The sequence below is a fragment of the Sceloporus undulatus genome, chromosome 2 (assembly GCF_019175285.1).
Source record: "Sceloporus undulatus isolate JIND9_A2432 ecotype Alabama chromosome 2, SceUnd_v1.1, whole genome shotgun sequence".
In the NCBI taxonomy this organism is placed as follows: Eukaryota; Metazoa; Chordata; class Lepidosauria; order Squamata; family Phrynosomatidae; genus Sceloporus; species Sceloporus undulatus.
In genome coordinates, this window is record NC_056523.1 from 162,564,602 (window position 1) to 162,592,019 (window position 27,418).

The 27,418-nt window shown below is 41.7% G+C and overlaps 1 protein-coding gene across 2 annotated transcripts in view; it reads right to left on the bottom strand.

The window, feature by feature from the left end:
* Positions 1-519: 519 nt before the first annotated feature.
* The window catches only part of LOC121920858 (phosphatidylcholine transfer protein), a 32,025-nt gene continuing 5,126 nt past the window's right edge, over positions 520-27,418 (bottom strand). The window contains exons 2-6 of one of the 2 annotated variants that reach the window (XM_042448110.1): positions 18,940-19,057; positions 7,257-7,336; positions 6,797-6,968; positions 4,643-4,710; positions 520-746 (exon numbers count right to left, since the gene is read on the bottom strand). In XM_042448110.1, coding sequence (XP_042304044.1) covers positions 669-746; positions 4,643-4,710; positions 6,797-6,968; positions 7,257-7,336; positions 18,940-19,057 — 516 coding nt within the window. In that variant the 3' untranslated portion in view covers positions 520-668. The remainder of the gene's footprint in view (positions 747-4,642; positions 4,711-6,796; positions 6,969-7,256; positions 7,337-18,939; positions 19,058-27,418) is intronic. The other variant, XM_042448111.1, reaches the window with a different exon arrangement.

Here is a 27,418-nt window from a genome sequence, read left to right on the forward strand (position 1 = left end):
CTTTTAATTTTTTTAAAGGAGGACTCTCATAAAATAGTTCCTTGAAAGCTGAAAGATTTTAATTGAACAATCAAGATAATACCTTTTGTTTGACCAATTAGACACTAGATGAATAACTCCTACTGAATAGGACAAATAAAAGGATTTAATTTTACAGTTCTGTCTGTGGCCCCACCTCCACTTACTGTAACTACAGCTGATGCTGGGAAGAAATCAAAAGCAGAAACTTGACGCAATGTGGGTTTCCTTATTAATTCCAAGGGAGGGAGTAGCTGTGCATGCAGAACTCTATTGGACATAGAACTATTCCCCCCACTGCAGTGGCTCCAGAAGTCCCTGGAGAGAGAGGAATTGTGTATGCACTTCAGAATCCTAATTTTCAAAGACAATCATAAGAATAGGGGTGGGATTCACAAACAGCATCCTTCACATGTTGTCTCTGAAAGCCATTAAAAGATTATTATTATTATTATTATTATTATTATTATTATTAAATAAGGGGGCAGTACATCAAACAGATGGAAAATGAAATAAAAGTTTAATATGTTCCATTTCATATGCCCGGGAACGTACATGGCTCATGATTACCATCCCAGAATGCAGATGTTAGTCAGTGATGTGTCATAGCCGATGATCCATTCAAGTGCCCAACTTTGGAAAATACACTTTTAAACCATTGACTTTTTTCTCTTCTGATAGGTATGGCAAGCTTTTTGCATGTCTTTCAAGAAGTTCGGCACACCAGTCTGTAAGAAGAATGGCATAGCATTTATCCCTCTAGGAAGTAATGACTAATTTTTTAAATAGCTTTTATTATTTTTGCAGTGTTCACGTATTCCTCACCTCCACCCCATACAATAAAACCCCAAACATACAACCTCATTGCTGGCTTAAACAAGCATTATGTGTATGGAGTGGCAATGCATAATGCACACTATTCTTTCTTAAACCTTTTTTTTAAAATACTCGGTGAAACACTGTAATCTCTTGCAGTGCAACAGCCACAATCATTGACATAATTCAAAATACATAGATTTAACATAGGGGACAGCACTGAAGCACTATCTTTTGTTCTAAGCACATCTAAGCCCAAAGAGACATAAATGTCTTATATTAGTAATTTAGATCAAGGAAAACCCACTTAGGGTTTAGGCACTGCATCTCTGAGGCAGTGTGGGGGGGGGGGGGGGGGTTCATGAGACATGATGTTCATTAATCAGGTCAACAAGTAGACAAATTTCAACAGGCTCACTCAGTCCGTAGATTGGGGTAGCTTTTTCCCATCACTGGGTGCCTGTTCTCTATTTGGTGCTCTGCTCATACCTGAGTGCTCCCTTCTCTAGCAATCAATTTTCCCTGTACTTCCAACCCCTGCTGAGGGCAAGCTCTTGGAGTTTTTTCCCCTCACCATGATGCTTGTCCCCCTCTGAATGGGCCAGAGGTCCCTCCGTTGCCCAAGATTCTTCTTGGGACCATCATGAAAGTCAACAATAAAGGAAGGCTACATAGCCCCTGCTGAAAATTTGAAGATAGCCGATTGGCTGAATGTCTGGAGGGAATTTTAAAGGCTAGGATTTATGCCAGAAAGTGACAGGTACAAGTCTAAGTCTGTCAAGTTTGAAATATGAGAGAGAGATGCAAGCTAGAGTTACCTAGTTAGGGTTGGTCAGGATTAAGATGTGTTAATTAGGTAATATTTGACTGTATGTTGAACTTTTGTTTAATAAATTAATTTTTGTTATTATACCTTTTTTCATCTAAAGCCACTACAATGGTGTTATTGAGGGTGGATAAGTTCAGACACAGGATGTCTGTGGTGCAAGCCATGATTCAAGAATGGTGATGTCCAGTGGTGTGATTAGACAAATAAAGTTTCTCACACAGGAACCATGAGAGCATCTAGATTGAAGGTCTCTACACTTGGTGCCAGTGTGGAACGTAGAGGTCTTCATGTTTTTTGGCAGTGGTTGAAGAGGTGGATAACCCAAGCAATAATGATGATGTGCAAAACATAATAGAATGCTAGAGTTGTAAGAGACCACAAGGGCCATCCAGTCCAACCCCCTGCCATGCAAGAACTCTCAATCAAAGCATACCTGACAGGTGGCCATCCAGCCTCGGTTTAAAGATCTCCAAGAAGGGAGACTCCACCACTCTCGAAAGGAGTGTGTTCCACTGTCTAACAGCTCTTACTGTCACGAGGTTCCTCCTAATGTTTAGGTGGAATCTCTTTTCCTGTATCTTGCATCCATTGTTCCAGGTCCTATTCTCTGGAGCAGCAGAAAACAAGTTTGCTCCCTCCTCAATATTTAAACATATCACCTCTTAACCTTCTCTTCTCCAGGCTAAACATTCCCAGCTCCCTAAATCGTTCCTCATAGGGCATGGTTCCCAGACCCTTCACCATTTTAGTCACCCTCCTTTGGTCATGCTCCAGTTTCTCAACATCCTTTTTGAATTGTGGTGCCCAGAACTGGACACAATATTCCAGGCAGGGTCTGACCAAAGCAGAATAGAGTGACACTATTACTTCCCTTGATCTAGACACTATACTTTTATTGATTTAGCCTAAAATTGCATTGGCCTTTCTGTTGACTCATGTTCCATTTGTGGATCCCTTTCACATGTAGTTTCATTCAGCCAGGTGTCCCTCATTTACATCTGTGCATTTAATTTTTCTGCCCTAAGTGCAGTACCTTACATTTCTCCGTGTTGAAGTTCATTTTGTTAGCTTTGGCCCAGTTTTCTAGTCTATTCAGGTCGTTTTGAATTCTGATCCTGTCCTCTGGGGTATTAGCTACTCCTCCTAATTTGGTCATCTGCAAATTTGATAAGTATTCCCCCAATTCTGTCATCCAAGTCATTGATAAACATGATGAATAGCACTGGGCCCAGGATAAAACCATGTGTGACCCCAGTGGTCACTTCTCTCCAGGATGAAAAGGAGCCATTGTTGAGCACTCTTTGAATTTGGCCACTCAACCAATTACAGATCTATGTAACAGTTACATTGTGTAGCCCACATTTTACAAGCTTGAGTGCAAGAATGTCATGGGGAACCTTGTCAAAGGCCTTACTGAAATCAAGATATACTATATCCACAGCATTCCCTTCATCTACCAAGCTGGTAATTTTATCAAAAAAGAGAGATCAGATTATTCTGGCATGACTTGTTTCTCTGAAGCCCATATTGACTTTTTGTGATTATGGAATTGCCTTCTAGATGTTCACAGACTCTCTGTTTAACGATCTGCTCCAGAATCTTTCCTGGTATTGATGTCAGACTAACTGGATGATAATTGTTGGGATCCTCTTTTTTCCCCTTTTTGAAGATGGGGACAATGTTTGCCCTCCTCCAGTCTGCTGGGACTTCTCCTGTTCTCCAGGACTTCTCAAAGATTATTGCTGATGGTTCCAATATTACATTTGCCAGCTCTTTTAATACCCTTGGATGTAGTTCATCTGGTCCTGCAGACTTATATTCATTTAGATTAACAAGGTATTCCTGTATTATCTCTTTACTTATTCTATGCTGAAATTCCCCTATTCTATCCTCTGCTCCATTATCCTCAGGTTGAGTACCCTTTGCCTTTTCTGAGAAGACTGAAGATAAGAAGGTGTTGAGTAATTCTACCTTTTCTCTGTCCTTTGTTAGCATTTTGCCATCTTCTCCACGCAGTGGCTCGACCATTTCCTTCTTTTTCCTTTTGCTGCGGACATACCCCCAAAAGTCCTTTTTATTGTTCCTAACCTCTCTGGCAAGCCTGAGTTCATTTTGCACTTTAGCTTTTCTGACTTTACTCCTACATGTGCTCACTATTTGTTTGAATTACTCTTTGGTGATTTCCCCATTTTTCCATTTCTTATACATGTTCCGTTTAAAACTTAGCTCAGTTGAAAGTTCCTTAGTCATCCATCCTGGTTTCTTGAGACATCTCCCATTTTTCTTCCTCACTGGAACTGTTTTAATTTGTGCCATCAGTATCTCCCTTTTGAGGAACTCCCATCCATCTTGTGCTCCCTTCTCTTTTAGTATTCCTGACCATGGGATCATCCCCAGTATTTCTCTAAATTTACATAAATCAGCTCTTCTAAAGTCTAGTATTCATTTCTGACTATGCCTGGCTTCTCCTTTCCACTGTATAACAAACTCCAGGAGAACATGGTCACTCCCACCTAAGAATTCCACCACATGCACCTCATTAACCAGGTCATCCCTATTGGTTAGGATCAGAAATTCAAAGATGAAAGTTAAATCAAATGTTCAACAAAAATTTCTGTGCCTGTGTACAGAATTGAGTGCCTAATGTGGGTTGAGTAATTTAGTAAGAGGTTACTGCAAATAAACACTGTTGGGAGAAAATGCAACTGATATGTAGGAAATACAAAGCAGGCAACAGGACAGGCAAGTAGACAAAGAATATCATTACAGTGATTGACTTCAATGTTAAAAGGATTTTTGAATCAGTGGCTCACACTAGCAAACAGATGGCAGTGGGGAATGGAACAGAAATAAAGAAATCTGGACTCTTGCTCTAGGCTCTACTCTTCCACTTCCAGTATGTAATTTTCCCAACAGAAAAATGAATCATTGGTATAGCCCACTGAGTTGCTTTCCCACATATTCCAATACCCTGCTTACCTTGGTTGTCCAGTTGACCATCCAGGAAGGAAGCTTGCCACCAGGATCATCAAAGTAGGACATGAAAACTTTAAAACAAAAAGAGAGAGAAATAAACAAAATACAGTCAATGATCTTTCTTTTAAAAATGGATGTTATTTTGCATTTGGTGGGCATCTTAGTAGCATTGTTTTCAGACTAAGGACATTTCCAGATATTATCTGAATCACCTGTAAAATTCAGTGAAGGAAGAAGGCAATGATTTCATGAAAGCTTCATTTGGAACCATTCTAGGTTTCTAGATTGCGTTTAACAACCAGCGACATCAGGGAACTTGTCTCCTTATTGATACAAACTTTTCTACTATTCTATCCCAGTAGTAACAGTTATCTACTGAAACACTACATTACTTCTGAACAGCCTCTGCAAAAACCCATTCTCCTTTTTCACTGGCACAATATTTTACACACCCAGATGCTGATCCAAGTAAGTTCACAATTAATTGCACATTATCTGTTCCCAGGGCAAATGTTGCAAAAAGCCAATGTGAAACTGAAAAGCTTTTCCCCACTGCCACATCTCCAGAAAATTCTTATGTTCCTACACTGTACAAGTAGGATTGAGAATAGTTTTAAAATCTTCATAAATTCTATCCCCAGTGTGAAAGAATTCATTACAGCAAAGAAAGAAGAAATGTTTCTAGGTGGGATTCACTACGGCTGTTTGCAGCAATGCTCATGATTCCCTGCATGTCACTGTCTAGCCAATCCCATTTTCTTCTCCACCATGCAGAATGGGCAAGATACTGAGCATGCAGCAGTCCATGCATTTCCCTCCAATAGAAACTGATTTCAAAAGAGTCTGGCAGAATAAGGGTGTGGAAGACTTGTCCCCATTAGGAAAACTACATTATCTGCCTTAGAGGTCAGCCTGGAAAATTACTGTGGGATTTATGTCTAAAATGATAAATTTTTCTAGTCTTAGGGCCATAAGAAAATAAATAGCCCTCAGACTTATGGGTTAGAGGGGGTGGCTTTGCAGCTCAGTGGGGACAGAGACAGTGGGATCCGCCATTTTCCCTTTGCAGCTCAGCTGCCTTCATCCCAGAGACCCATGAGCTTGGCAGGAATTTCCAGGGTTTTGCAGCCAATCAGGACACAGGATGGGAGCAGGAGTTTTACCAGGAGAAAAAGGAGCCAGAGCTTTCCCTCTGGTCCCCCAAGAGGATACTTAATTAGCTGCCTGCTTAGTTCCCAGTCAGTCCTATTTCAGTTGCCTGCCCACCAACCAACCCAGCCTAGTTTTATTGATGTGTCAGGAATTGTTAATTGCATGCTTTGTTGATTGTATTCAATTAGAACTTAAGTAGTGTGGCATGAGGACTGGTTCCAATGCATGGAGTCATGGTATTTGCTGCTCCCCCCTGCCAGGTTGAAAGGGGGTCCTCTTAATGAGGAATGGGGTATGGCAGCAGCAGTGGGCCTCAGCCAAGCTGAGAGGCCAGAGCACATGCCACACCACGAGACAGTAGGAGAACCCAGTGGCTCTGTGCCAACCTGATACACATTTGCAGCCATCACCATATCTCATGATAGTTAGTTCCACTGTTTGACTATCCAGTGTGTTAAGTAGTTCCTTTTATCTGTGCTGAATCTCCTAGCATTCAGCTTCAGAGGTTTTTCCCTATCCACCACTGCCATGCTGTGCATATAGTTAGAAGGAAATATGGAGACCCAACCACTCAGAATGCCTCTTTAGCTTCCCTGCCCCAAAGCATGAATGGACATTTATCTCATTGGGTCACTGATCTTACTGGAAAAATCTCTTGTGCTAATTCCACACAGATTAATTTCATGGTGGAGGATGTACAGCCTATTTAATCATATATATACAAATATCTAACAGACCCTATCTTCCCATATGAACCTTTCGGGGCCTGGAGATACTCAGCAGAACTCTTCTGTCTGTCCTACCCCTTTATGTTACTTTTTGGTAACTTTCCTGCTAATCCTGACCTCCAGAACATCCATGAATATGTTAAAAATAATTGATCCCACAACAAATTCTTAAAGGGAATTAGCTGAAGCCTCCATTACACCATCTAATCCCACCTAAGAAATGTAAATTGTCTGCTATAAGTAGATATTTCTAAAAAGCTATTTATTGGCTTCTTACCTTTGGACCCTTTCTTGCCATCACTTTGAAAGGCCACACTTTGTCTATAATTCTTTACTCTAACAATCCCAGGCTTTTCTGGGAATTTAGAAGAATTCACACTTTTAGCCAATACAACATAGATCATCTTCCCATCAACTTCCATATCTTGACGTTCACGAATAAAAACGTACTGGGCTGAAGTTGAAGAACTAATCAGGATTTTTAAAATATTGCATATTATAAAAGCAGCATATGTATTAATGCAGATATAGAGAGCATGCCTATATTAAATTATGATATAAGAGGGAGTATTTTGCTCAAGAAGATAAATCAAGATCCTCCTTTTAATTTTCCTGTAAGGCTTAATTTGTGCCCCATTTAAACGTTCTGAATGTGCTGTGAACAATTAGGATTTGCATCAGGTTTGATTGCTATAAATGTTAAAAGTATAATTCTAATTCAAAATTTGAAAGGATACATCTCTATTTGTCAAGGGGAAAGGAAACTTCACTTCCCAGTAGATCACTGTTCTGCCATCCTGCGTTTTCTCACACAGTTCTACAAATAAGAGGGGAAACATGTTAGACCATGTTTTATTTTATTGAATTTATGTGCCAGACTTCAGGATTACAGAGCATTTGGCTGATTAAAAGAGCTATAGAATCACACTGAACCCATAACTGGGTACATGGTCAGAACTCAGGTGAGGTCAAACCCATGGCAGATGGCTGCCAGTCATAATGGAGCAGAAGATGATGTGTAGTTAAAACCAGGCATAGGTCTACATCTGGGGCAGCCACCAAGGAACAGGACAAGAACTGAGGAAGAGTTCTACCAGAGGTAGGGATGCCATATCCCGGTGGCCACTGGGACAATCCTGCTTTTGGGGGAACCAGGCCCGCCCCGGCCCGGTTCGCCTCAAATCTCGGCTTTGGTCCCGGCCTCCAGGCTGGGCCCGCTCATACGGCCATTGCCGTGGCCGCTAACGCAACTGGTCGGACACCCACCTCCTCCTCCTCCATGGTCGCACCGCCCTCCGCCTCCTCCGCCCCTCCTCCACCTCCCCCAGCGCAGCTGCTGCACCACCTGCAGCACTTGCCTGGGCCACGGCTGGCAGCAGCGCGCGCTCGCCCCTCTTGCGTGCCCGCACGCGGGGCTTAAAGGGCAGCGCTCATCCCCTAAGCCTTCTGGCCAATGGCAGAAGAGCAGGGGCTGGTCTGTTTCCAGCCCCAGTCTGCCATTGGCCAGTGTCAGGAGCTTTGGAGGAGGAGGAGGATAGGCCTCTGGGCCAGGGGGAGGGAAAAGCACCATTTCCTGGCGTGAAATTCAACCACTGATGACAAGGAGGGGGAGGAGGGGGAGGAGGCGGGGAGGTGAGTGACCAGTTCAGGTCGGTCTTGGGTTGTTTTTTTTGAAAATTATTTATTAATTATTTTTATTTATTTATGGTATTTATCCCCCACCCTTCAGCCAAAAAGGCAATCAGAGCAGCTAATAGTCTCAATACATATTTATATTATTAAAAATATACAACCCAGCCTTGGTTTTTTATTTTATTTTATTTTTATTTTTAAATATATTCAATCCAGCTTTGGTTTTTTATTTTTGTTATTAAATATATACAACCCAGCCTTGGTTTTTTATTTTATTTTATTTTATTTTTGTTATTAAATATATACAACCCAGCCTTCTGGTGGTGATATTGATATTGATGGTGATATTGATATCAATCAGCTTCTGAGGCATGCGCTCACTCTTTCTGAAGCTGAGATGGTGTGACTATCCAAAATGCAAGTGGGTGCTTTGAATGTCAACAAGCCTGGCTTGCTTGGACAGTGATAGTGATGATGATGAAGATGGTGATATTGATATCAATCAGCTTCTGAGGCATGCGCACACTGTTTCTGAAGGGAAGACAGTGTCACCTTCCAAGGTGTGTTTTTGGTGTATTTTTTGTGCTTTAATAATAATAATAATAATAATAATATTTATTTGTATACCGCCCTGTGGCGAACCAATCCGGGCGGTTGACAACAGTGATTATAACAGAGTAAAATATAAATTTAAAAACATTATAATCCCTTGACCAAGTAGACACTTCTGAGAAGTACAGTTGGTGGAAGAAACCTGAAATGGCAAATCCACTTCTTGTGAAACCACCTTGACATGTTCAATATGCATAGCCATGTTAAACCATGCTAAGTGTTAAACCCAAGGGGTTTGGTTATGGAATAAGCCTCTGAAATATGCAAGAGGCCATGTTAAGAAAAGTCATGTGAAATGCCCAAATGTGCTGTTTGGAATGGGGGGAGGGTGGTTTGGCCAGAAAGGAAAGTACATTTCTGCCATCTGCCTAGGAATAATGCCAAAATGTCCTCCATTTTGATCATGCCTAATTAACATGCATTTATATGAACATTTTTTAAAAATCATCATTTTTTTTCGCGTGTCCTACATTTGAAAATCTTGCCCTACATTTGTCCCAGTTTGAGGTCCTGACTTATGGCAACCCTAACCAGAGGCAAACTGCTCAGGCTACATTGTGAGTCTAGGGTTTCTGGGGTGTTTATGTATAGCAACTGCTCCCTGGAGTCTTTCTAGGTTCTCAGGCTGGCTGGCAAAGTACATAAGTGTGTGCCCTTGAGGCAAAGCTCAAATGCCTTGGCTGGTTTGTTGTTGTTGTCGTGTGCCTTCAAGTCATTTCTGACTTATGGCAACCCTAAGGTGACCTATCACAGGGTTTTCTTGACAAAATTTGTTTACCCTCCCCGAGTCTGAGAGAGTGTGACTTGCCCAAGGTCACTCAGAATGTTTTTATGGCAAAGTGGAGATTCAAACCCTGGTCTCAAGTCACAGTCCATGCTCAAACTACTACACATACTGGTTCTCAACCAGAAACAAAATGTTGGGGATAAAGGGGGTAAGACCTTGATTTAAGACACATAAACATGTACACATCCACTCATACTGCCTTTAAATAACTGTCATTCTTAGGCAGAACTAAATGTTATGGGAAACATGGGGTGGCTGCTGAAAAGAACAAGCAAAATGGGAGAAAGGTCCTATATACTGATAGATTATTGTTTCTTTCTTTTCTTATTACTTTAAAAAAAAACAGGGCATTTCAGCCTCTGTCAAAATTGGTCTCTTTCAGGGGCTACACTTGAAATGGACATTTCTGGAGCTCTTTGCTTAATGGCCCAATTCTTTGGAGAGTGTCTTATACAACGCAAGAAATTGCTGTTTCTTCACAAATATGGCATAATTAACATAACGTTTGAAAAAGCGGGCTTTTAAAAACAGTAAAAAGATTATTAATCCATTATTGGTTTAGATTAGTAGATAAAAGGGATGATGTGAATGTATCTTGATTTTAGTAAGGCCCTTGACAAGGCCCCCAATGATACTCTTGTATACAAGGTAGTAAAATGTGGGCTAGCCAATGCTATGGTTAGGTGGATCTACAGATGCTTGACAGACCGAACCCAAAGGGTTCCTCTTCATCCTGGAGAAAACTGACTATTGGGCTACCACAATGTTCTGTCCTGGACCCAATACTATTCAACATCTTTATCAATGAGTTGGATGATGGAATAGAGGGTATGGTTATCAAATTTGTATATTACACCAAATTAGGAGGGGACAGGATCTTAATTTAAAATGACCTTACCAGAAAAGAGAGCAAAATGAATTTTGAAACAAAATGAATTTCGACAGCAAGAAATGTAAGACAGAAAAAATGAAATGCACTGATAGGGTGGATGTCACCTGGCTTGATAACAGTACATGTGAAAAGGATCTAGTACAGTTGGCCCTTCTTATACATGGATTTTTATACACAGATTCAAACATCCACAGTTTGAAAATATTCAAAAAAAGTATAAATTTCAAATATCAAACCTTGATTTTCCATTTTTATAAGGGACACCATTTTTCTATGTCATTATATTTAATGAGACTTGAGCATCCATGGATTTTGTTATCCATGGGGGATCTTGGAACCAAATCCCAGTGTATAACAAGGGTACACTGTAGTCTTAATGGACCACAAGCTGAACATGAGTCATAGTGTGACATGTCAGCTAAAAAAATCCAACATGATCCTCATCTGCATCAAGAGGAGTGTAGTGTCTAAATCAAAGAAAGTAACACACCACTCTACTCTGCTTTGGCCAGACTTCACCTAGAATACAGTGTCCAGCTCTGGGAACCACAATTTAAGGAGGATATTGACAAGTTGAAATATGTCCAGAGGGCCACCAAAATGGGGAAAAGTCTGGAAATCATGACTAATAAAAGAGCAGCTTAGGAAGCTCAGTATGCTTAGCCTGGAGAAGAGAATGAAACATGACATGATAGTCATGTTTAAATATTTGAAAGGATGTCATATTGAGGATGGAACAGGATTGTTTTCTGCGGCTCCAGAGACTAGGGCGGGATACAGACCTCCGCTTTGAGGCGGTCTCCCGCCGGCGCCATTTACTCCGGGCGGGAGCTGCAGCAGCCAAACCGCGCGGCTCCCGCGCGAAGCAAAAAAGAAGCTCCATTTTGGAGCTTCTTTTTGCGGCGCCTTTATGATGTCGCAAGGCGCCGCTGGCGCATTCACGACGTCATAGGCGTCGCGACACGTCTGGACGCTATGCGTCCAGTACGTAAACATGGCGGCCCCCATGTGGAAGGGGCGCCACCATGTTGTACGTATTCTATATGTACTAGGGTTAGGGGGGTGCGGAAGCACCGCCCCTTCCTAACCCTAGTACGTATAGAATACGTACTATATGGCTGTCTATATCCCGCCCAGGACACGGAGCAGTGGATTCAAACTACAGAAAAAGAAATTCCACCTAAACATTAGGAATAACTTCTTGGTGGTAAGAGCTGTTTGACAGTGGGATACACTGCCTTGGAGTGTAGTGGAGACTCCTTCTTTGGTGATTTTTAAACAGAGGATCAATGGCCATCAATTGGGGGTTCATTGATTGTATATTCCTGCATGATAAGGAGCTGGACTGGATGGCACTTGTGGTACAGTATCTTCCAACTCCATGATTCTAACTCATTTTTCACATGCTGGACCAAGGCATGGCACAACGTTTAAAATAATTAATCAGAAAGGATTAGGCAATAATATTCAAGTGCAACTAGCATGGCGTAGTGGTTTGAGAATTTGACTACAGTGCTGGAAGCCATAGTTTGAATCCTTGTTTGGCCATGGTAAATCCCTGGGTGACTTGGGCAATCACACTGTTTCAGATGCCGAGGAAGGCAAAGGCAAACCTCCTCTGAACAAATCTTGTCACAAAATATCTGTGATAATTTCACCTTAGGGTCACTGTAAATCAGAAATGACTTGAAGGCACACAACAACACCCAAAGACTAAAAACAGGCAAATGATTATTTTATAAAATATGAGGTTCATAACAGTGAAAGAGCACAAATGTTTGAATTACTGAAAATGGGTAGATATCAGGCCTCTTTGAGGACATGTTCTAAAATTGCAGTGGCATTCCAAAAAAGAGTTACTCTAGGCATCCAGAGATGTTATTTCTTAAGTTGGAAGTCTTAATGCATACATTTAAAAAGTCAGAGATATTCCTACAGGATGGGAAAAGGTACTCCAAAAGATATTTTTCTTTCCTTCTAAAAGAGAATTCTCTCCTGAGTGATTATGTCAGGCAGACATAATAGAATCATAAAAAACATTTCATTTGCTTTTTTCATGTAATGTGCATACAGCATACAGAACTATTTTGCCACTGATACACCTGTGAGAAGGCCAATGTGCTTCTCCCGAACATCTATAAGGAACCTCTTGACAAAATAACAAGTTGTTTCCTTGGAATACCTTTTCTTCCCATATAATTTATATATGTAATGTGAGCTATTTCATGGAAGAAAGAAGCATTCCCAGAATGCAAAAAGAAAACATAGGAATATCACATTTTCCACCAGAGGTCACTGGTGTATTAACTTGGTGCCAATGAACACCCTACTCAGTTTCTTTCATAAGCTGTGAAAGAAATCAAATTCAAAAGTGAAGGCATGAGGGGGAAAGTAATGTCTGATATATCCAATTTAATGGACAATAGAGAAGCATCTCTTCAAATAACAGAGGGAGTTCATTTTTCATTTTAACAGATGATTGTTTTGCGCATAGGAAACCTATACCATACCATTTGATAAGATATGATACTTTAAGGAACTAAGGATTGAAATAAAGTTGCTGGTTAATATGTCAGATACCTGTAATGCAGGGGTAGGCAACCTTTTTGAGCCGGGGGCCGGGTTGCTGTCCCTCAGACAACTGGGGGGCCGAAGCCAAATAAATAAATAAATAAATAAATTTTTTAAAAATTAAATAAATAAATAAACCGGGACAAATGTGGGACAAAAATTTCAAATGGAGGACACTTTTTAAAAAAAATGGAGGACACACTAAAAAAATTGCTGATTTTTTAAAAAATGTTAATATAAATGCATGTTTCGGAGGCTTCTATAGACAATTGCCCCCCTTGCCCGCCGCTTGCCTCCCTTGGCTGCCGCTTGCCCCCCCTTGCCCGCCTCCTCCTGATAGGCCAAAGGCCACACGCCCTCATGCGAGAGGCCAAAGGCTCCAGCGGCAATCGGCGGCAGGATCGGGCTGGGGCCGGTCCCAAGGCCTTGCTGGGCCGCATCCGGCCCGCGGGTTGCCTACCCCTGCTGTAATGTTTTTCATTGTACAACAAGCTTCCAGTCACATGATTACTGATGTATCTAATAGCTTTATTCACTTTTTATCATCATAAATTAAAAACATTTTTACAAAAGTGAAACAGCAAGCTACAGTTATTTATGTTGTAATGCACAAATGTTCTTGTTTGCATATGAGGGCATTACAGCTCTGCTTTTCCAGAGGCTACCTTCTGTTGTCCCATAAACATCAACTGGCTAGGGAACTTTGGGTGAAGTACCAATGAGAAGGATCTAAATATCCTAAAAGCACCATATCCCTTCTGATCTTGGAAGCTAAGCAGGATCAGCCCTGGTTAGCACTTGGATGGTAGACCGTCAAAGAATACGAGATACTGTAGGCTATATTTCAGAGGAAGGAACTGGCAAAGCCTCCTCTGAGTAATTCTTGACCTATGAAGTTTGTTTGGTTTCTGTAAGTTGACAGGTGACTTGAAGGCAGGTGATTTTACAGAACACACACACCCCAATGAAAATCAAAACCTAGTGAAAGACTGACATTTCGTGTCTCTCTCTGAGAAAGAAAAGTCTGAACATGCACTCAATGGGGCTAGGAACATACACTGGAATCCTGCCCATAAACTGTGGTATACAGATTGAAATTTCAGTAATAGCTAAAGCTGCTAGAACAAACTACCTGTTCAGTCTGTAACACTAGCAATCATGGAAATGTTCAGATTGGGAAAAGTACACTTTTACCAATTTTCTTTAAATAATGAATGCAACAATGTATGTAATATTGTCACTAATTTAGTCTCTAGTTATCATAGGGTTTTCTCGGCAAGTATGCCATTGCCTTCCCCAAGGCTGAGAGTATGTGACTTGCCCAAGATCACTCAATAGATTTCATGGCCAAGTGGGGATTCAAGCCCTGGTCTATCGAATCGTAGTCCCACACTCAAACCACTAAGCCATGCTGGCTCCCTATAATAGTACATATCAAAATAAATATTCCAAAGTCCAGTCTTTGGAATTAAGATGTACACTGGAAACATGTCAGTATTTACCTTTCTAAAAAGGTCTTGCTTAAACAACAATGGACACATAATACACACTGAAACAGTGGTAAATACAGGTGTGAGAATAGCCTCCCAATACAAATAATCTGAAACAGAACAAATGTTCCTTGCTTGATCTTACCATATTTCAAAATCTGTGTGACATCCCGCAAATACACCATAAAATATTTATTTTGATATATACTACTGTAGGGAGCCAGTGTGGAATAGTGGTTTGAAAGTCGTGCTGGAGGAGCTACAGATTCCTAGAGAGAACATTTCTCTAGGTATTTGTCAGTCCTCCAACACAATTCTATGGTCAATGTCTGGCAGAAGGTTACCATAGAATCATGCTGGTGGACATAGAAAATACCTAGAAAGAACACTGTATAATTTATTTCAGGTTCCAGAAATAGGGTTCCAGATTTATGTGAAAATCATATTATGTGAAGAGTTGTGGAACATCCCTTGTGTAATACCTGAGCCTTCTGTATTACATCAATGCATATGTACCCACGAAACACTGAATAAATGGGTGTGGTTCCAACTGTAGTGCTATTTATACTGAGTAAGTTGGCACTTTTTAAAAAGCTGAAAGCATGGGATAGACCATTTCTACAAAATTCAGGATAACTATATAGGCAATAATTTCTATTAAAATAAGATTCCGTCCTTCTGATATGTATGTACCATCCTCAGAAGCTTATTATGCTTTAAAATCATGATATCATAAATTACAACGAAGGACTATTAAAAGCACAACAAAAGCATAAATAATTTTAACATAATATTTACAGCACTAAGGTCTGCTGGAAGAAAAAGATATCTTGATCAACTGAAAAAGTCCACCAGGAAGCAGCTCATTCATGTTTGATGAATAAAGTGCTCTCTAACACTGGAGCAGCCACTGAGAAGGCCCAATCTCATTGCCATCAAAATGTCTCCATTCAAGGTGTGACACAGAGAAGGGGCTTCTTAGGGAGGGCCTCTTAGGGAGTGAGTAACGTAAGAGGCATATTGTCAGGAAGCCTGGGGACAGACCATTTAAGGCTCTAAAGCTAACCATGGGCCCATACAGACAGGCCAAAATAAAGCTGCTTCGGTGCTTAGGACTGGGGCATGGCTTTGGCGCGGCTTCTGGACTCTTAGGACGCATGCATCATTTAAACAGCATACCTCCAAAGTGACCCGAAGCAGCTTATGATCCCATGAGTACACACCACCAACATTCTTACAGCTGAGTTCTGGACCAAATGAAGTGTGCAGTGACTCCTCAAAGAACCATAACTTCAACATGCACAGCTAAGATGGGATTCATGGGGACTTCTAAATAGCGTTGAATGCATCTCTCAGCATTGTTCACCATTTACTATGCTGACTAAGGCTGTTGGGTTTTGCAGTCAAACAACATCTGGAGGGCCTCCTAACTCCCACCCCTGACACACACAAAAACTGTGGCATAACAGCGGTGAACCTTTATCCTTATCAGTTTTAGGTTAATTTAATCTAAAATGTAATGAGGCAAATAACCAACTCCTGCTCATTTAAACCATGGAGGAATTCCAACAGAACCAAAGTAAGTTCCAGAAGAATTAGATATATTTCTCCATTTCACACATCTAAATTGCCATTTAATTTCACCTAAAATGATACTGGGCTTGAGATCAAGCAAAACACATGGAGAATTCTGACAAGAATTGGAAGAATTTGAATTTGGTGGGTCTTAGTGCTCCTAAATCCGTAATTTGGATGAACTTCATTCCCTTGTTTGTGTGGGTCTTCAGGTTGCCTGTTGATTTATAGTGACCCCACTGATTTCATAGAGGTCCAAAACACACTGCAGAAATAATCCAGTTTGAGATTTCTTTAACTGCCCTGGCTCAATGCTAGGGGATGCTGCGATTTGTAGTATATTGTGGCACCAGAACTCTCTGACAGAGAAGGCTAAATGTCTCACAAAACTACAGTTACCAGAATTCCCTACCATTGAGCCAGGGCAATAAAAGTGGTTACAAACTGGATGGTTTCTGCAGTGTGTTTTGGACCAGAATTTTCTTAGGCAAGGAATACTCAGAGGTAGGGTTGCCATAATTCACTACCAGCAAACCGGGACAAAACACAGAAAAATGTAGGACAAAATCAAAGATAAAATGTAGGACAAATTGTAGGACAAAATTTAGCCCAAAATGTAGGACATTCGAAAAATGGAGGACGCAACCAACTAAAAGCAAAAAATTTATATATATATATATATATATATATATATATATATTAAAAACTCATTAATATAAATCCTTATATCATAGAGATCTTGTTGCACCTCTGAGACTAAATGCATGTGAAGAAGCAGACTCTTTCAGTTAATAATAATAGTAATAATAATAATAATAATAATAGAATTAAGGGACATGTAGATTTTGGAGCATCTCTGAGACTAAATGCATTTGAGGAAGCAGACTCTCTCAGTTAATAACGGCGCTTTACAGATCACCCAAAAGGGTGGTCTGCCGGCGCCGATGTTTGCTGCGCCAGGGAACTGCAGCGGACAAACCGTGCGATTCCTTGGCGCAGCAAAAAGAACCCGCAAAAAGCGGGTTGTTTTTGCAGCACGGTAATGACGCCACGAGGTGCTAATGGTGTACTTGCGGCATCATTTCCACGCTGTAACATGTGGACGCTAAGCGTCCGCTACGTCAAAATGGCGGCGCCCATGTAGAATGGGCACCACCATTTTGTACATGCTCAGCACGTACTAGGGTTAGGGCGTCCGGAAAGGATGCCCTTTCATAACCCTAGTACATGCTGAGCACATACTATTGGCACGTCTGGAATGTGCCAATAATACTAATCATAGAATTAAGGGACATGTAGATTTTGGAGCACCTCTGATACTAAATGCATCTGAAAATGCAGACTCTTTCAGATAATAATAATAATAATAATAATAATAATAATAATAATAATAATAATAATAATAGAATTAAGGGACATTAGGAGGCAGTGGTAGAGAAGGACCAGGGTTCAATCTGTTGCTTGGGCAGAGAAATACCTCACTGGACTAAATCATACTCTCTCAGCCTCTGGGGATGGCAATGGCAACCCCTCTCTGAAGAAACCTTGCAAAACCCCTGGGGAAAATCAGTCTCTCTCAACCTTAGAGGATGCAATGGCAACCCCTCTCTGAAGAAATCTTTGCAAAGCCCTGGGGAATCCCTTCCTTCCCCTGTGCTCCCCCTCCAGAGAGAAGCCTACCGGGCCTTGCAAAAACCATGCCTTCTGCCTGCCTCCTCAGCTCTCTCTAGTCTCTGCTCTGAAAAGCTCCTCCTCCTCCCTGCCTGGCCAATAGGGATGCAGGAGCTGGGAGCCTGGCTGCAGCCTCTCCAACACAAACAGAGGCTGCTTTGGGAAGAGGAGGCTGAGACGGAGAGGCAAGAACCAGGAGTCCAGCTGTCCCCAGGACAGAATGCAGAGACGGGATGGGACCTTCCCCAAGGTCAAAAAAACCAGGCAGGTCCCGCCTGGAGCCGTGAAATGGCAAGCCTACTCAGAGGTGATTTTGCCAGTTCCTTCCTCTAAAATACAGCCTACACCACCTGGTATTTGTTGCCTTCCTTATACAGTACTGCAACGTACTCTAATTACGTTAATTCAACTGGACAAAAATGAGAAAAGATCCTTGATAATATGGTTAACAGCTAGACATTATCTAGCAATCTAATAAACTAAAAATATGAGAGTATAAACACTAAGTCTGCCATTCCCTGGATGTAACATCTATGGAGAAGAAAGTACTTCAAGTACTGATGTCTGATTTCTTTATAAACCAACAAGGACAGTGCTGAAACAAGAAGTGGCTGTTCAGAAACTGACACACACACAGGGAGTAATTTGGAAGATACAGCAAGTGAAGGATTCATGGGAACTCAGGTTCATTGTGAGTAAGCAGCATGCTGGTGTATACTGCTTAATCATTGAAAAACAAGTCAAAACAAAATCTTTTGTTTTGATTTGGAGAAAGAATAAACCAAAGAATGGAAGCAGCCTGCTGCCAGATGACATTATAAAGCAAATGTGGAGTAAAGTCCAGGGATCAAGCAGCATGCAACAGCATTTTGCTTGTTCATGACAAGACTCGGCTTTCATGGATCCCTGGTTTTCCATGCTTTGCAAACACATCTATAGTTTCATATCAGTCTTTCAAGACACCTGACACAAATAAATGGCAATTCTTTCAGATACTCCATAAACAAGATATGCAGTTCTGAAGCAGATCCTCCTGGTCTGTTCATTTTATTTTGAGGGGAAATGAACCAGAACTAATTCTGTGCAAGAATCTTAGAAATGATTATGGTTGGTGGAGGAACAAGAGAAAAATGTGAACAATGAAAATGATATTTATCCTTTCTAATGACACCTTTGAGTTATTTACTAACCTTTAAGAAACTGGTCCCAATTTATTCTGTAGTCTAAATCCATGTAAACATCAGCACATAACTCTGGGGGACAATCATCAAGCGTTCCATAGACTTTATATTCATATAGTCCAGATTTCTGGAGAATGAAACAGAGAAGGCAGAAGGAAACAGTGGGAGAATCAGAAGTGCAGTGCTTTTCTTCAAACGCTTGTGAACACTAACAATGGCTAACGTAGGCCCGTTCCGCATGGGTGGAAAGTACGTGCCATGCATGTACTAGGGTTAGAAAGGGCCATCCTTTCCGGACGCCCCTAACCCTAGTACGCGCCGAGCGTGTACAAAATGGCGGCACCCGTGCTACACAGGTGCCGCCATTTTGATGTCACGGACGCCTAGCGTCTGCACGTTGCATGGCGGAAATGATGCCATGAGTGCACCATTGGCACTTTGCGGTGCCATTTCCATGCCGCAAAAAGAAGCCACTTTTTGCGGCTTCTTTTTGCTGCGCAAAGGAGCCGTGAAGTTCATTTGCTGTGGCTCTTTCACGCAGCAATCACGGGCGCCGGCAGAGCGCCCTTTTTGGGCTCTCTGTAAAGCACCATTGTTTCTTTATACCATTCTGCATTCGTGCCACTTAAAATATGTTTGTATCAACAATAAGCTCAAACATATAAAAAATGATTGTGATGTTTATCCTAAAGAAGTATATTAGCCCATTGCATAAAGAACTTGACTGCAGGTTTGTGAAATAACTCTCCTTTAAAAAATATGAGGTTTTATTCAATTTCTAAAGAAAGAAACAAAGAAGGCAGAGATATGCAAGCTTCTGCATAAGGAATTAATTCCTTAAGTGATGTTTATTATACTGGCAGATGGAAGAGTGGATACAATCAACACAGATCCCTATCATCATCATCATCATCATCATCATCATCAAATATTTATATCCCACTCTTCCCTCTAAATCCCCCATAAATGTTCAAAGCAGCTCACAATTTAAAAGAATAATACAATTAAAGTTTTTTGTGGGTTTTTCGGGCTATGTGGCCATAGTCCGAAAAACCCACAAAAAACTATGGATGCTGGTCATGAAAGCCTTCGACTTCACAATACAATTAAAAACATACAAAAAATGCACCTTAAAATAGCATTAAACTCTTTATAATATTAAAACAATTCACACTCTAGTTTAAAGAAATAAAATACAGTTAAAAAGATAAAATTCTGTTAAAAATAGTACAGTACAGTACAGTACAGATAAAAGGATACAGCACCCATAATCCATTCTTTAAAAAACTTTTGTATGAAAAAGACTCTCTGAATAAAAAGGTTTTAGCCTGCTGACAGAAGAACAACAAGGAGGAGGCCATTCTGGAGAGTTCCATAGACTAGGGGCAGAAACCAAGGAGGCCCTCTCTCATGTCCCCAACCATGCATGTGATGGTGGTGAGACTGAGAGAAGGCCTCTCCTGATGATCTCAAAGCTTGGGCCAGCTCATGGAGGGCGAGATCTGTCAAACAGTTTGGACTTGAGCCATATAGAGCTGTATAGGTTATAACTAGGACTTCGAATTGAGCCTTGAAACAAACTGGCAGCCAATAGAACTGTTTCAGCAGAGGTATTGTACGTTCACTGTAACCTGCCCCAGTTAACAGCATGGCTGCGGCTCTTTGGACCAGCTGAAGTTTCTGAACACTCTTCAAAGGCAGCCCAACAAAGAGTATTACAATACTAACAGGATGTAACTAAGACATGTAGCACCATGCCTAAATCCATCATCTCAAGGAATGGGCATAGTTGGCGTACAAGCTTTAAATGTGCAAAAGCACTCCTGGCCACTACAGAAACCTGGGTCTCCAGGATCAAAGCTAAGTCCAGTAGTACACCCAAACAGTGAACCTGTGTCTTCAGGGGGAGTGTGACCTCATCTAACACAGAATGAACCCCTATTCCCTGATCTGCCTTCCAACTGACCAGGTGAACCTGTGTTGTCTGAAGTTTCAATTTGTTTGCCCTCATCCAGTCCATTATTGAGGACAAATGCAGATGGAGGATCAGGGCAGCTTCCTTGGATTGTGGTGGAAAGGAATAGCAGAGTAGGGTCTCATCAGCATATTGGTCACATTGCACCCCACAACTCCAGATGGCCTCTCTCAGCAGCTTCATGTATATGTTAAATAGCATGGGGAACGAAAAGGAACCCACAGGTCAATGGCCAGGGGCTGAACAGGTGTCCCCAACACCATCTTCTGCGTTTGCTGGAAGGAATGGGGCCAATGTGAAACAGTACCTCCAACTCCTGGATCCTGCAATATACAAAAACTGAAACAAGACCCGACCAACAAAATCACCAGGAAAATGAACACCTTGATCAAAAACTCCTCAATTCCACCAGCCACACACCAAAATTTATGTAAATCTGAGGCTCTTCCACCAAGACTGTGTGTACTTCCGAAGATCCACAAGGACTCCATTCCCCTCCAACCCATAGTGAGTGCCACTGGATCCCCCACATATGGCTCGACCAAGTTTCTGGCCACACAATTACAAACCCATATAGGGCACTCCCCCCCCCCACTCCTAATACATCAAGGACTCAGCTCACTTCATAGAAAAATTCAAAAACCTTGAACTCAAACCCAGAGACATACTTATCAGCTTTGATGTAGTCTCCTTGTTCACCAAAGTCCCACACAATGGACACCATTCCACTCATTCAACAATTTTTTCCAGAAGACATCACACCCCAGTTCGAACATTGCCTCACCACAAGCTACTTCCAGTGGGACAATGGATTCTACGAGCAGAGAGATGGAGTAGCCATGGGAAGCCCTCTGAGCCCTGTGACAGCAAACTTTTACATGGGTGCATCTAAATATGGGTGTAGAAATAATGCTGTTTGACACAACTTTAACTGCCATGATTCCATCCTGCAGGATTTGTAGTTTGATGATGCACCAGCACTCTTTGTCAGTGAAGGCTCAAAGATCTTGTAAAACTATAAATCCCAGGATTCCATAGGATGGTGCTACAGCTTCAACTCCATTATTTCTACAGTATAGATACACCCCTGGTACTGCTTGTAAAAATAATAAATGTTTTTTTCTGCAAAGGAAACTGTGTATTTGTGCAAATTTCATGGTTTTTACAAATAAACAGATTCCTGCATAGGAAAAACAACACATAATTTCCCCATATATGTATTCTGCACAAAAAATAAATTAAATTAATAATTTTGAACAGGTATGCGTGGATTTTGTACAAAATACACACTTTTCTGCCATAAAATATGTTTTCTGCCCAGGAAAACCTCATGTCTTTTTGCACAAATAAATTTTCTCCAATCAAGTTCTGAAATGCAAAGAAGCTCATGGTTGCTGTCCCTTTCCTCAGAGAGCTGCTCACTAACAACATGAATATTAACAAATATTTTTAACATCCCTACTATTATCCTGGCAACCTGGCCACTGATAGGATGTTAAATAAGAAAGAGATATTAGATACTGTAGCAACAGCCTCATCTATTTAATGTCAGCCTGTTGTCACCCTGGATAGGTTTTCTGCTTCGGTGATGTTATTCACCTATTCTCCTCTCATTGTGAAAATGAAGCCTGATGCCAGTGATGGGAATATGGGTTTCTGGAATAAGACAGAATAATTGTTAAGGGTAGCAAAGATGGTAACGTGAAGACTCAGGAACTACATGCCCCCACTTGTCCACTAAGGAGTCACAAGCACGGTACAGAGCAACAAAAAGAGGCACCTCTCCAGCACCACTCATTGCTCCGCAGCAGCGCCACAGCAACCAAATTGCGCAGCGGTGCTGCACAGCAAGAAAGGAGTGTGCGGAAGCAGCTTTTTGCAGTGCACTTCCGCCACCCCAAAGTGCCAACAACAGTGCGGAAATGTGCCAGTGGCGCAGCCCCGTTTGGAGGCTGCGCTGCTGGCACGTCATCGCTGCATGTACCATCTGGATGGTGTTGTGCAGCTCCGGCACACCCATGACGTGCTAGGGTTGCAGGGCGCGTGCACGCCCCGCCCCCGAGCAACCCGAGAACGTCATGGGCACGCCGCAAAGGGCCCATCTGTACCGGGCCACAGATTGCTCTAAGGAGTACCTTCCCAGATGTTTTACACTACATCTTCCCTGAATGTTGGCCATATTGTTTGAGCCTGGAAGAGTGGTAGTCCAAAACACTGGGGAGGCACCAGTTTGGGAAACATTTGAATAAAATGTAGCCATTCAAGAGAAAGGAAAGCCTGTGAAAGAAGGAAACTGTCTCATTAATACTGTTCAAAATATCTCCCCTTATTAATTGCAAATATTTTGTAATGGAAGAGGTTCTGGATAACGGTGCTTGGTTCGGAGGTGGGGAGCATATTGCTAGCCTTTTGTCTGTGAACACCACTGCTGCGGCAAAGACGTCCTTTCCCTGGTGCAAAAAAAAAATACTTGTATGATTCATACAAGTATTTCAGCATGGACCATGGCACTGTACATTATGCCCATCCTGCTTAAATTGTGGTAATTTCTGCCTCTAACTTTTCTAAATTGTACAACAACAACAAAACACAATGATTTATGACAACTACACTTTCTTAGCCAACATAATATCCTAAAATCGTCTTATTGGAATGCTTTCCAAACCTGCTCAGGTCAACAAAATACAGTCATCCCTCCATATTTGCGGCTTTGATATTTGAGGATTTGATTATTCACGGATTCCATTAATATGTTCTCTCTAGGACTGTCTAGGTCCTCCAGTGCAACTCTGTGGTCAACTTTAACTATAAGTTGCACTGAAAGACCATTTGTAGTTACTCCAGTGCCATTGGAGGTCAGTGTATGTTGGACATTGACCACAGAGTTGCACTGGAGGACCTAGCGATTCCTAGAGAGGTGTCCTCTCAGGTGAAAACAGTGTTTTGTTATTTGCAGTTTTTCCATATTCACAGGGGTCTTGTTCCCCTAACCTTAGCGAATATGGAGAGACAACTGTACCTCTATTTACTTCCCAAACAGGTGGGTTAAACTAGTAAATGCTTCCTCCTGGAACTATTGTATAGTTGATCCAATGTTAAGCATAACAAAGGTATATAAAATGTTCTTAGCTACATATATTTATATCTCCTTGAGGTAATTGATAGTATAGTCAAATACAACAAAAATATTTCCCTTTTCTTCAATTGTCACTCTGCTTTCATATTAAACAAACAAAATGATGGTAGCAGAATAATGATGAACCACATTACATCCTGTATTTGAATGGTATAAATCAGGGGTGCATAAAGTCCGATCCTGGGATCACATGCCCGCCACAATTTTTGTTTCCCTCAACCTTTCCAGATTTCTTGAGCCACACTCTGGGGCAAAACAGACAGTAAAAAAGAGACAGCTTCCCAGCAGACTGGGGGCGTTCAGACAGCAGAACATCCCCAGTCCACTGGGAAGCCGCATGGCTGACCACACATGCAGTGGATCCACAGCGTTTTGGTGGCACAGCATTTACATGTGCTGCACTGAAGAAATGCTGAAAAAAACCCTGCTGCAGCAGACACCCTTTCCCTGGTGCAAAAAGGAGCGGCTTTCTGCCACTCCTTTTTGCGCCAGGAAAAGGCCAGGTTGGGGGCATAGTGTGCAGTTGCCACACCTCCAACCTGGTGAGCAAAGAGGCGGTGGCAAGCCGCTCCTTACCCGCTGTTTCGCCCCTTTGTCTGTCTGGCTAAAAGGGGTGAATTGCCTTGCTTGGAAGTCTCCAGGAAAGACAATGGGTTGCACCTTTCACTCCACTGTTTAGTTTTTTTTATAGGCTTTCTTTTCAAAATGAGGAAGAGATTGTTAGTCACTTCCAGGTTTTGAGTTAGTTTTCCTTTTTTCTGCACTTTTGGCAGTCTGTGATACTCCAAGAAGAGCCCAGGGGCTGATGTTGACCCTTGGACCTGCCATGATTGCCCACCCGTTCATTATACAGAATTGTCTTTGTTTCTTGGTCTTTGGGTGGAGGATAAGTAATATTTAGTACTCTTTCTCTGTTGTTGTATGTCTTCAAGTTGTTTCTGACTTGTGGCGACTCTAAGGCAATGAACCTATCATGGGGTTTTCTTGGCAAGTTTCTTTGCTTGTCATTGCTATCCTCTGAGGCTGAGAGTGTGACTTGCCCAAAGTCATCAAGTGGGTTTCCATGGTTGAACTGAGATTTGAACCCTGGTCTCCTTGAGTCCTAATCCAATACTCAAACCACTACACCACCAGTACTCTAAATTCATGAAAATTTATGAGGAAATGGCAGAGCCTGAGATTAGAGTATGCTTGTTCTTGAAACCCATCCCCCTTTCTCTTGAGAGCCATTTAGGAGCAAATAGGCAGACCCATTTCACCATCAAAAAGAGTCTCATTGCCCACTAACTCCAGAGAACTGGGAGAGGAGAGCCCCCTGAGATTTCTGAAATGTGATGATGGACTTCCCAAAGTCTTTGCACTCAATTACTTATTCTAGTAGTAGAAGAAGTGTAAGATGAGCTTATTTCCCTTAATTCAGTTCTGTTTCTCAAGAACAAGGGTACCAGAATGCTGTCCTTTGGTACAAGGCAATAAACCTATAAAGCATAAATGAATTATTCCTACTACAGTAATAGTGGTGGCCAGAGGAGGGACTTTCTGACACCCTAAGATTAGGAAGGACATTGGGACCTCTACTTTGGATAGCGATCTTTTCAAAAACAAGAGAAACTAAATAACTTAACAGAAAGCTGCTCACAGTTAAATGGCTTATCAAATTAAGCTTACACCATAATGGCTTACACCATAATGTAAAGGTGGATATCATATAGCCTTCCTGAGGTTAAACTATACCTCCCCTACCATTTGTAACCTTTGGCTATATTGGCTAGGGCTGCTGACATCTGCACTCCAACAGCATCTGGAAAGCCACAGGATCCCCATCCCGGACATGATGGCTTAAGCCCCAACTACAAATATTTACGATAATACCAGCAAATGCTAAGACCATGGCCAGCCAAGTGAAGACAATTCTGATTTTAAAGTCATCAGCAGTGACATTTTACTGACACCTTCATTTTGTAGGGAAGTGCAGCAATGAAGCCATAATCAGGCCTGAAATCTAAACACAGCTTTCAGGGAGTAAGTGCCATTAAATATAACTAAATATGCAAAAGGCAGAGCTGAATAAAGATAAGGATCAAAGATACCTGATAAAATCCATCAGAAATAAGATAGAAACACTTTTTAATGAGAGTGGGAGGCATAGACCTATGGGCTGATTTTATTTGAGAAGAGGGTTCTGACCAGCCAAACCCAAATGGTGCTCAACAATGGCTCTTTTTCAGCCTGGAGAGAAGTGACCAGTGGGGACCCACGGGGCTCTGTCCTGGGCCCAGTGCTATTCAACATCTTTATCAATGATCTGGATGACAGAATTGGGAGCATACTTATCAAATTTGCAGATGACACCAAATTAGGAGGAATAGCTAATACTCCAGAGGTCAGGATCAACATTCAAAATGATCTGAATAGACTAGAAAGCTGAGCCAAAGCTAACAAAATGAAATTCAACACAGAGAAATGTAAGGTATTGCACTTAGGGCAGAAAAATGAAATGCACAGATATAGGATGGGGGACACCTGGCTGAATGAAACTACATGTGAAAGTGATCTGGGAGTCCAAGTAGACCACAAGTTGAATATGAGTCAACAGTGCGATGCGGCAGCTAACAAGGCCAATGCAATTTTAGGCTGCATCAATAAAAGTATAGTGTCTAGATCAAGAGAAGTAATAGTGCCACTGTATTCTGCTCTGGTCAGGCCCCACCTGGAATATTGTGTCCAGTTCTGGGCACCACAATTCAAAAAGGACATTGAGAAACTGGAGAGTGTCCAAAGGAGGGCGGCTAAAATGGTGAAAGGTCTGGAAACCTTGCCCTATGAGGAACGACTCAGGGAGCTGGGGATGTTTAGCCTGGAGAAAAGAAGGTTAAGAGGTGATATGATCGCCCTGTTTAAATATTTGAAGGGATGTCATATTGAAGAGGGAGCAAGCTTGTTTTCTGCTGCTCCAGAGAACAGGACCCGGAACAATGGATGCAAGCTACAGGAAAAGAGATTCCACCTGAACATTAGGAAGAACTTCCTGACAGTAAGGGCTGTTCGACAGTGGAATGCACTCCCTCGGAGGGTGATAGAGTCTCCTTCCTTGGAGGTCTTTAAACAGAGGCTGGATGGCCATCTGTCGGGGCTGCTTTGATTGTGATTTTCTGCATGGCAGGGGGTTGGACTGGATGGCCCTTGCGGTCTCTTCCAACTCTATGATTCTATGATTCTATGAAGTCAGAGGAGAGCATGCAATGATTCAACAGAGTGGGGATGACCATGGACACTACTGTTTGCCAGATAGTCGGCCCTTCTTATACACAGATTTTTTGTACACGGATTCAAGCATACACGGTTTGAAAATGTTCCAAAAAAGTATAAATTTACCT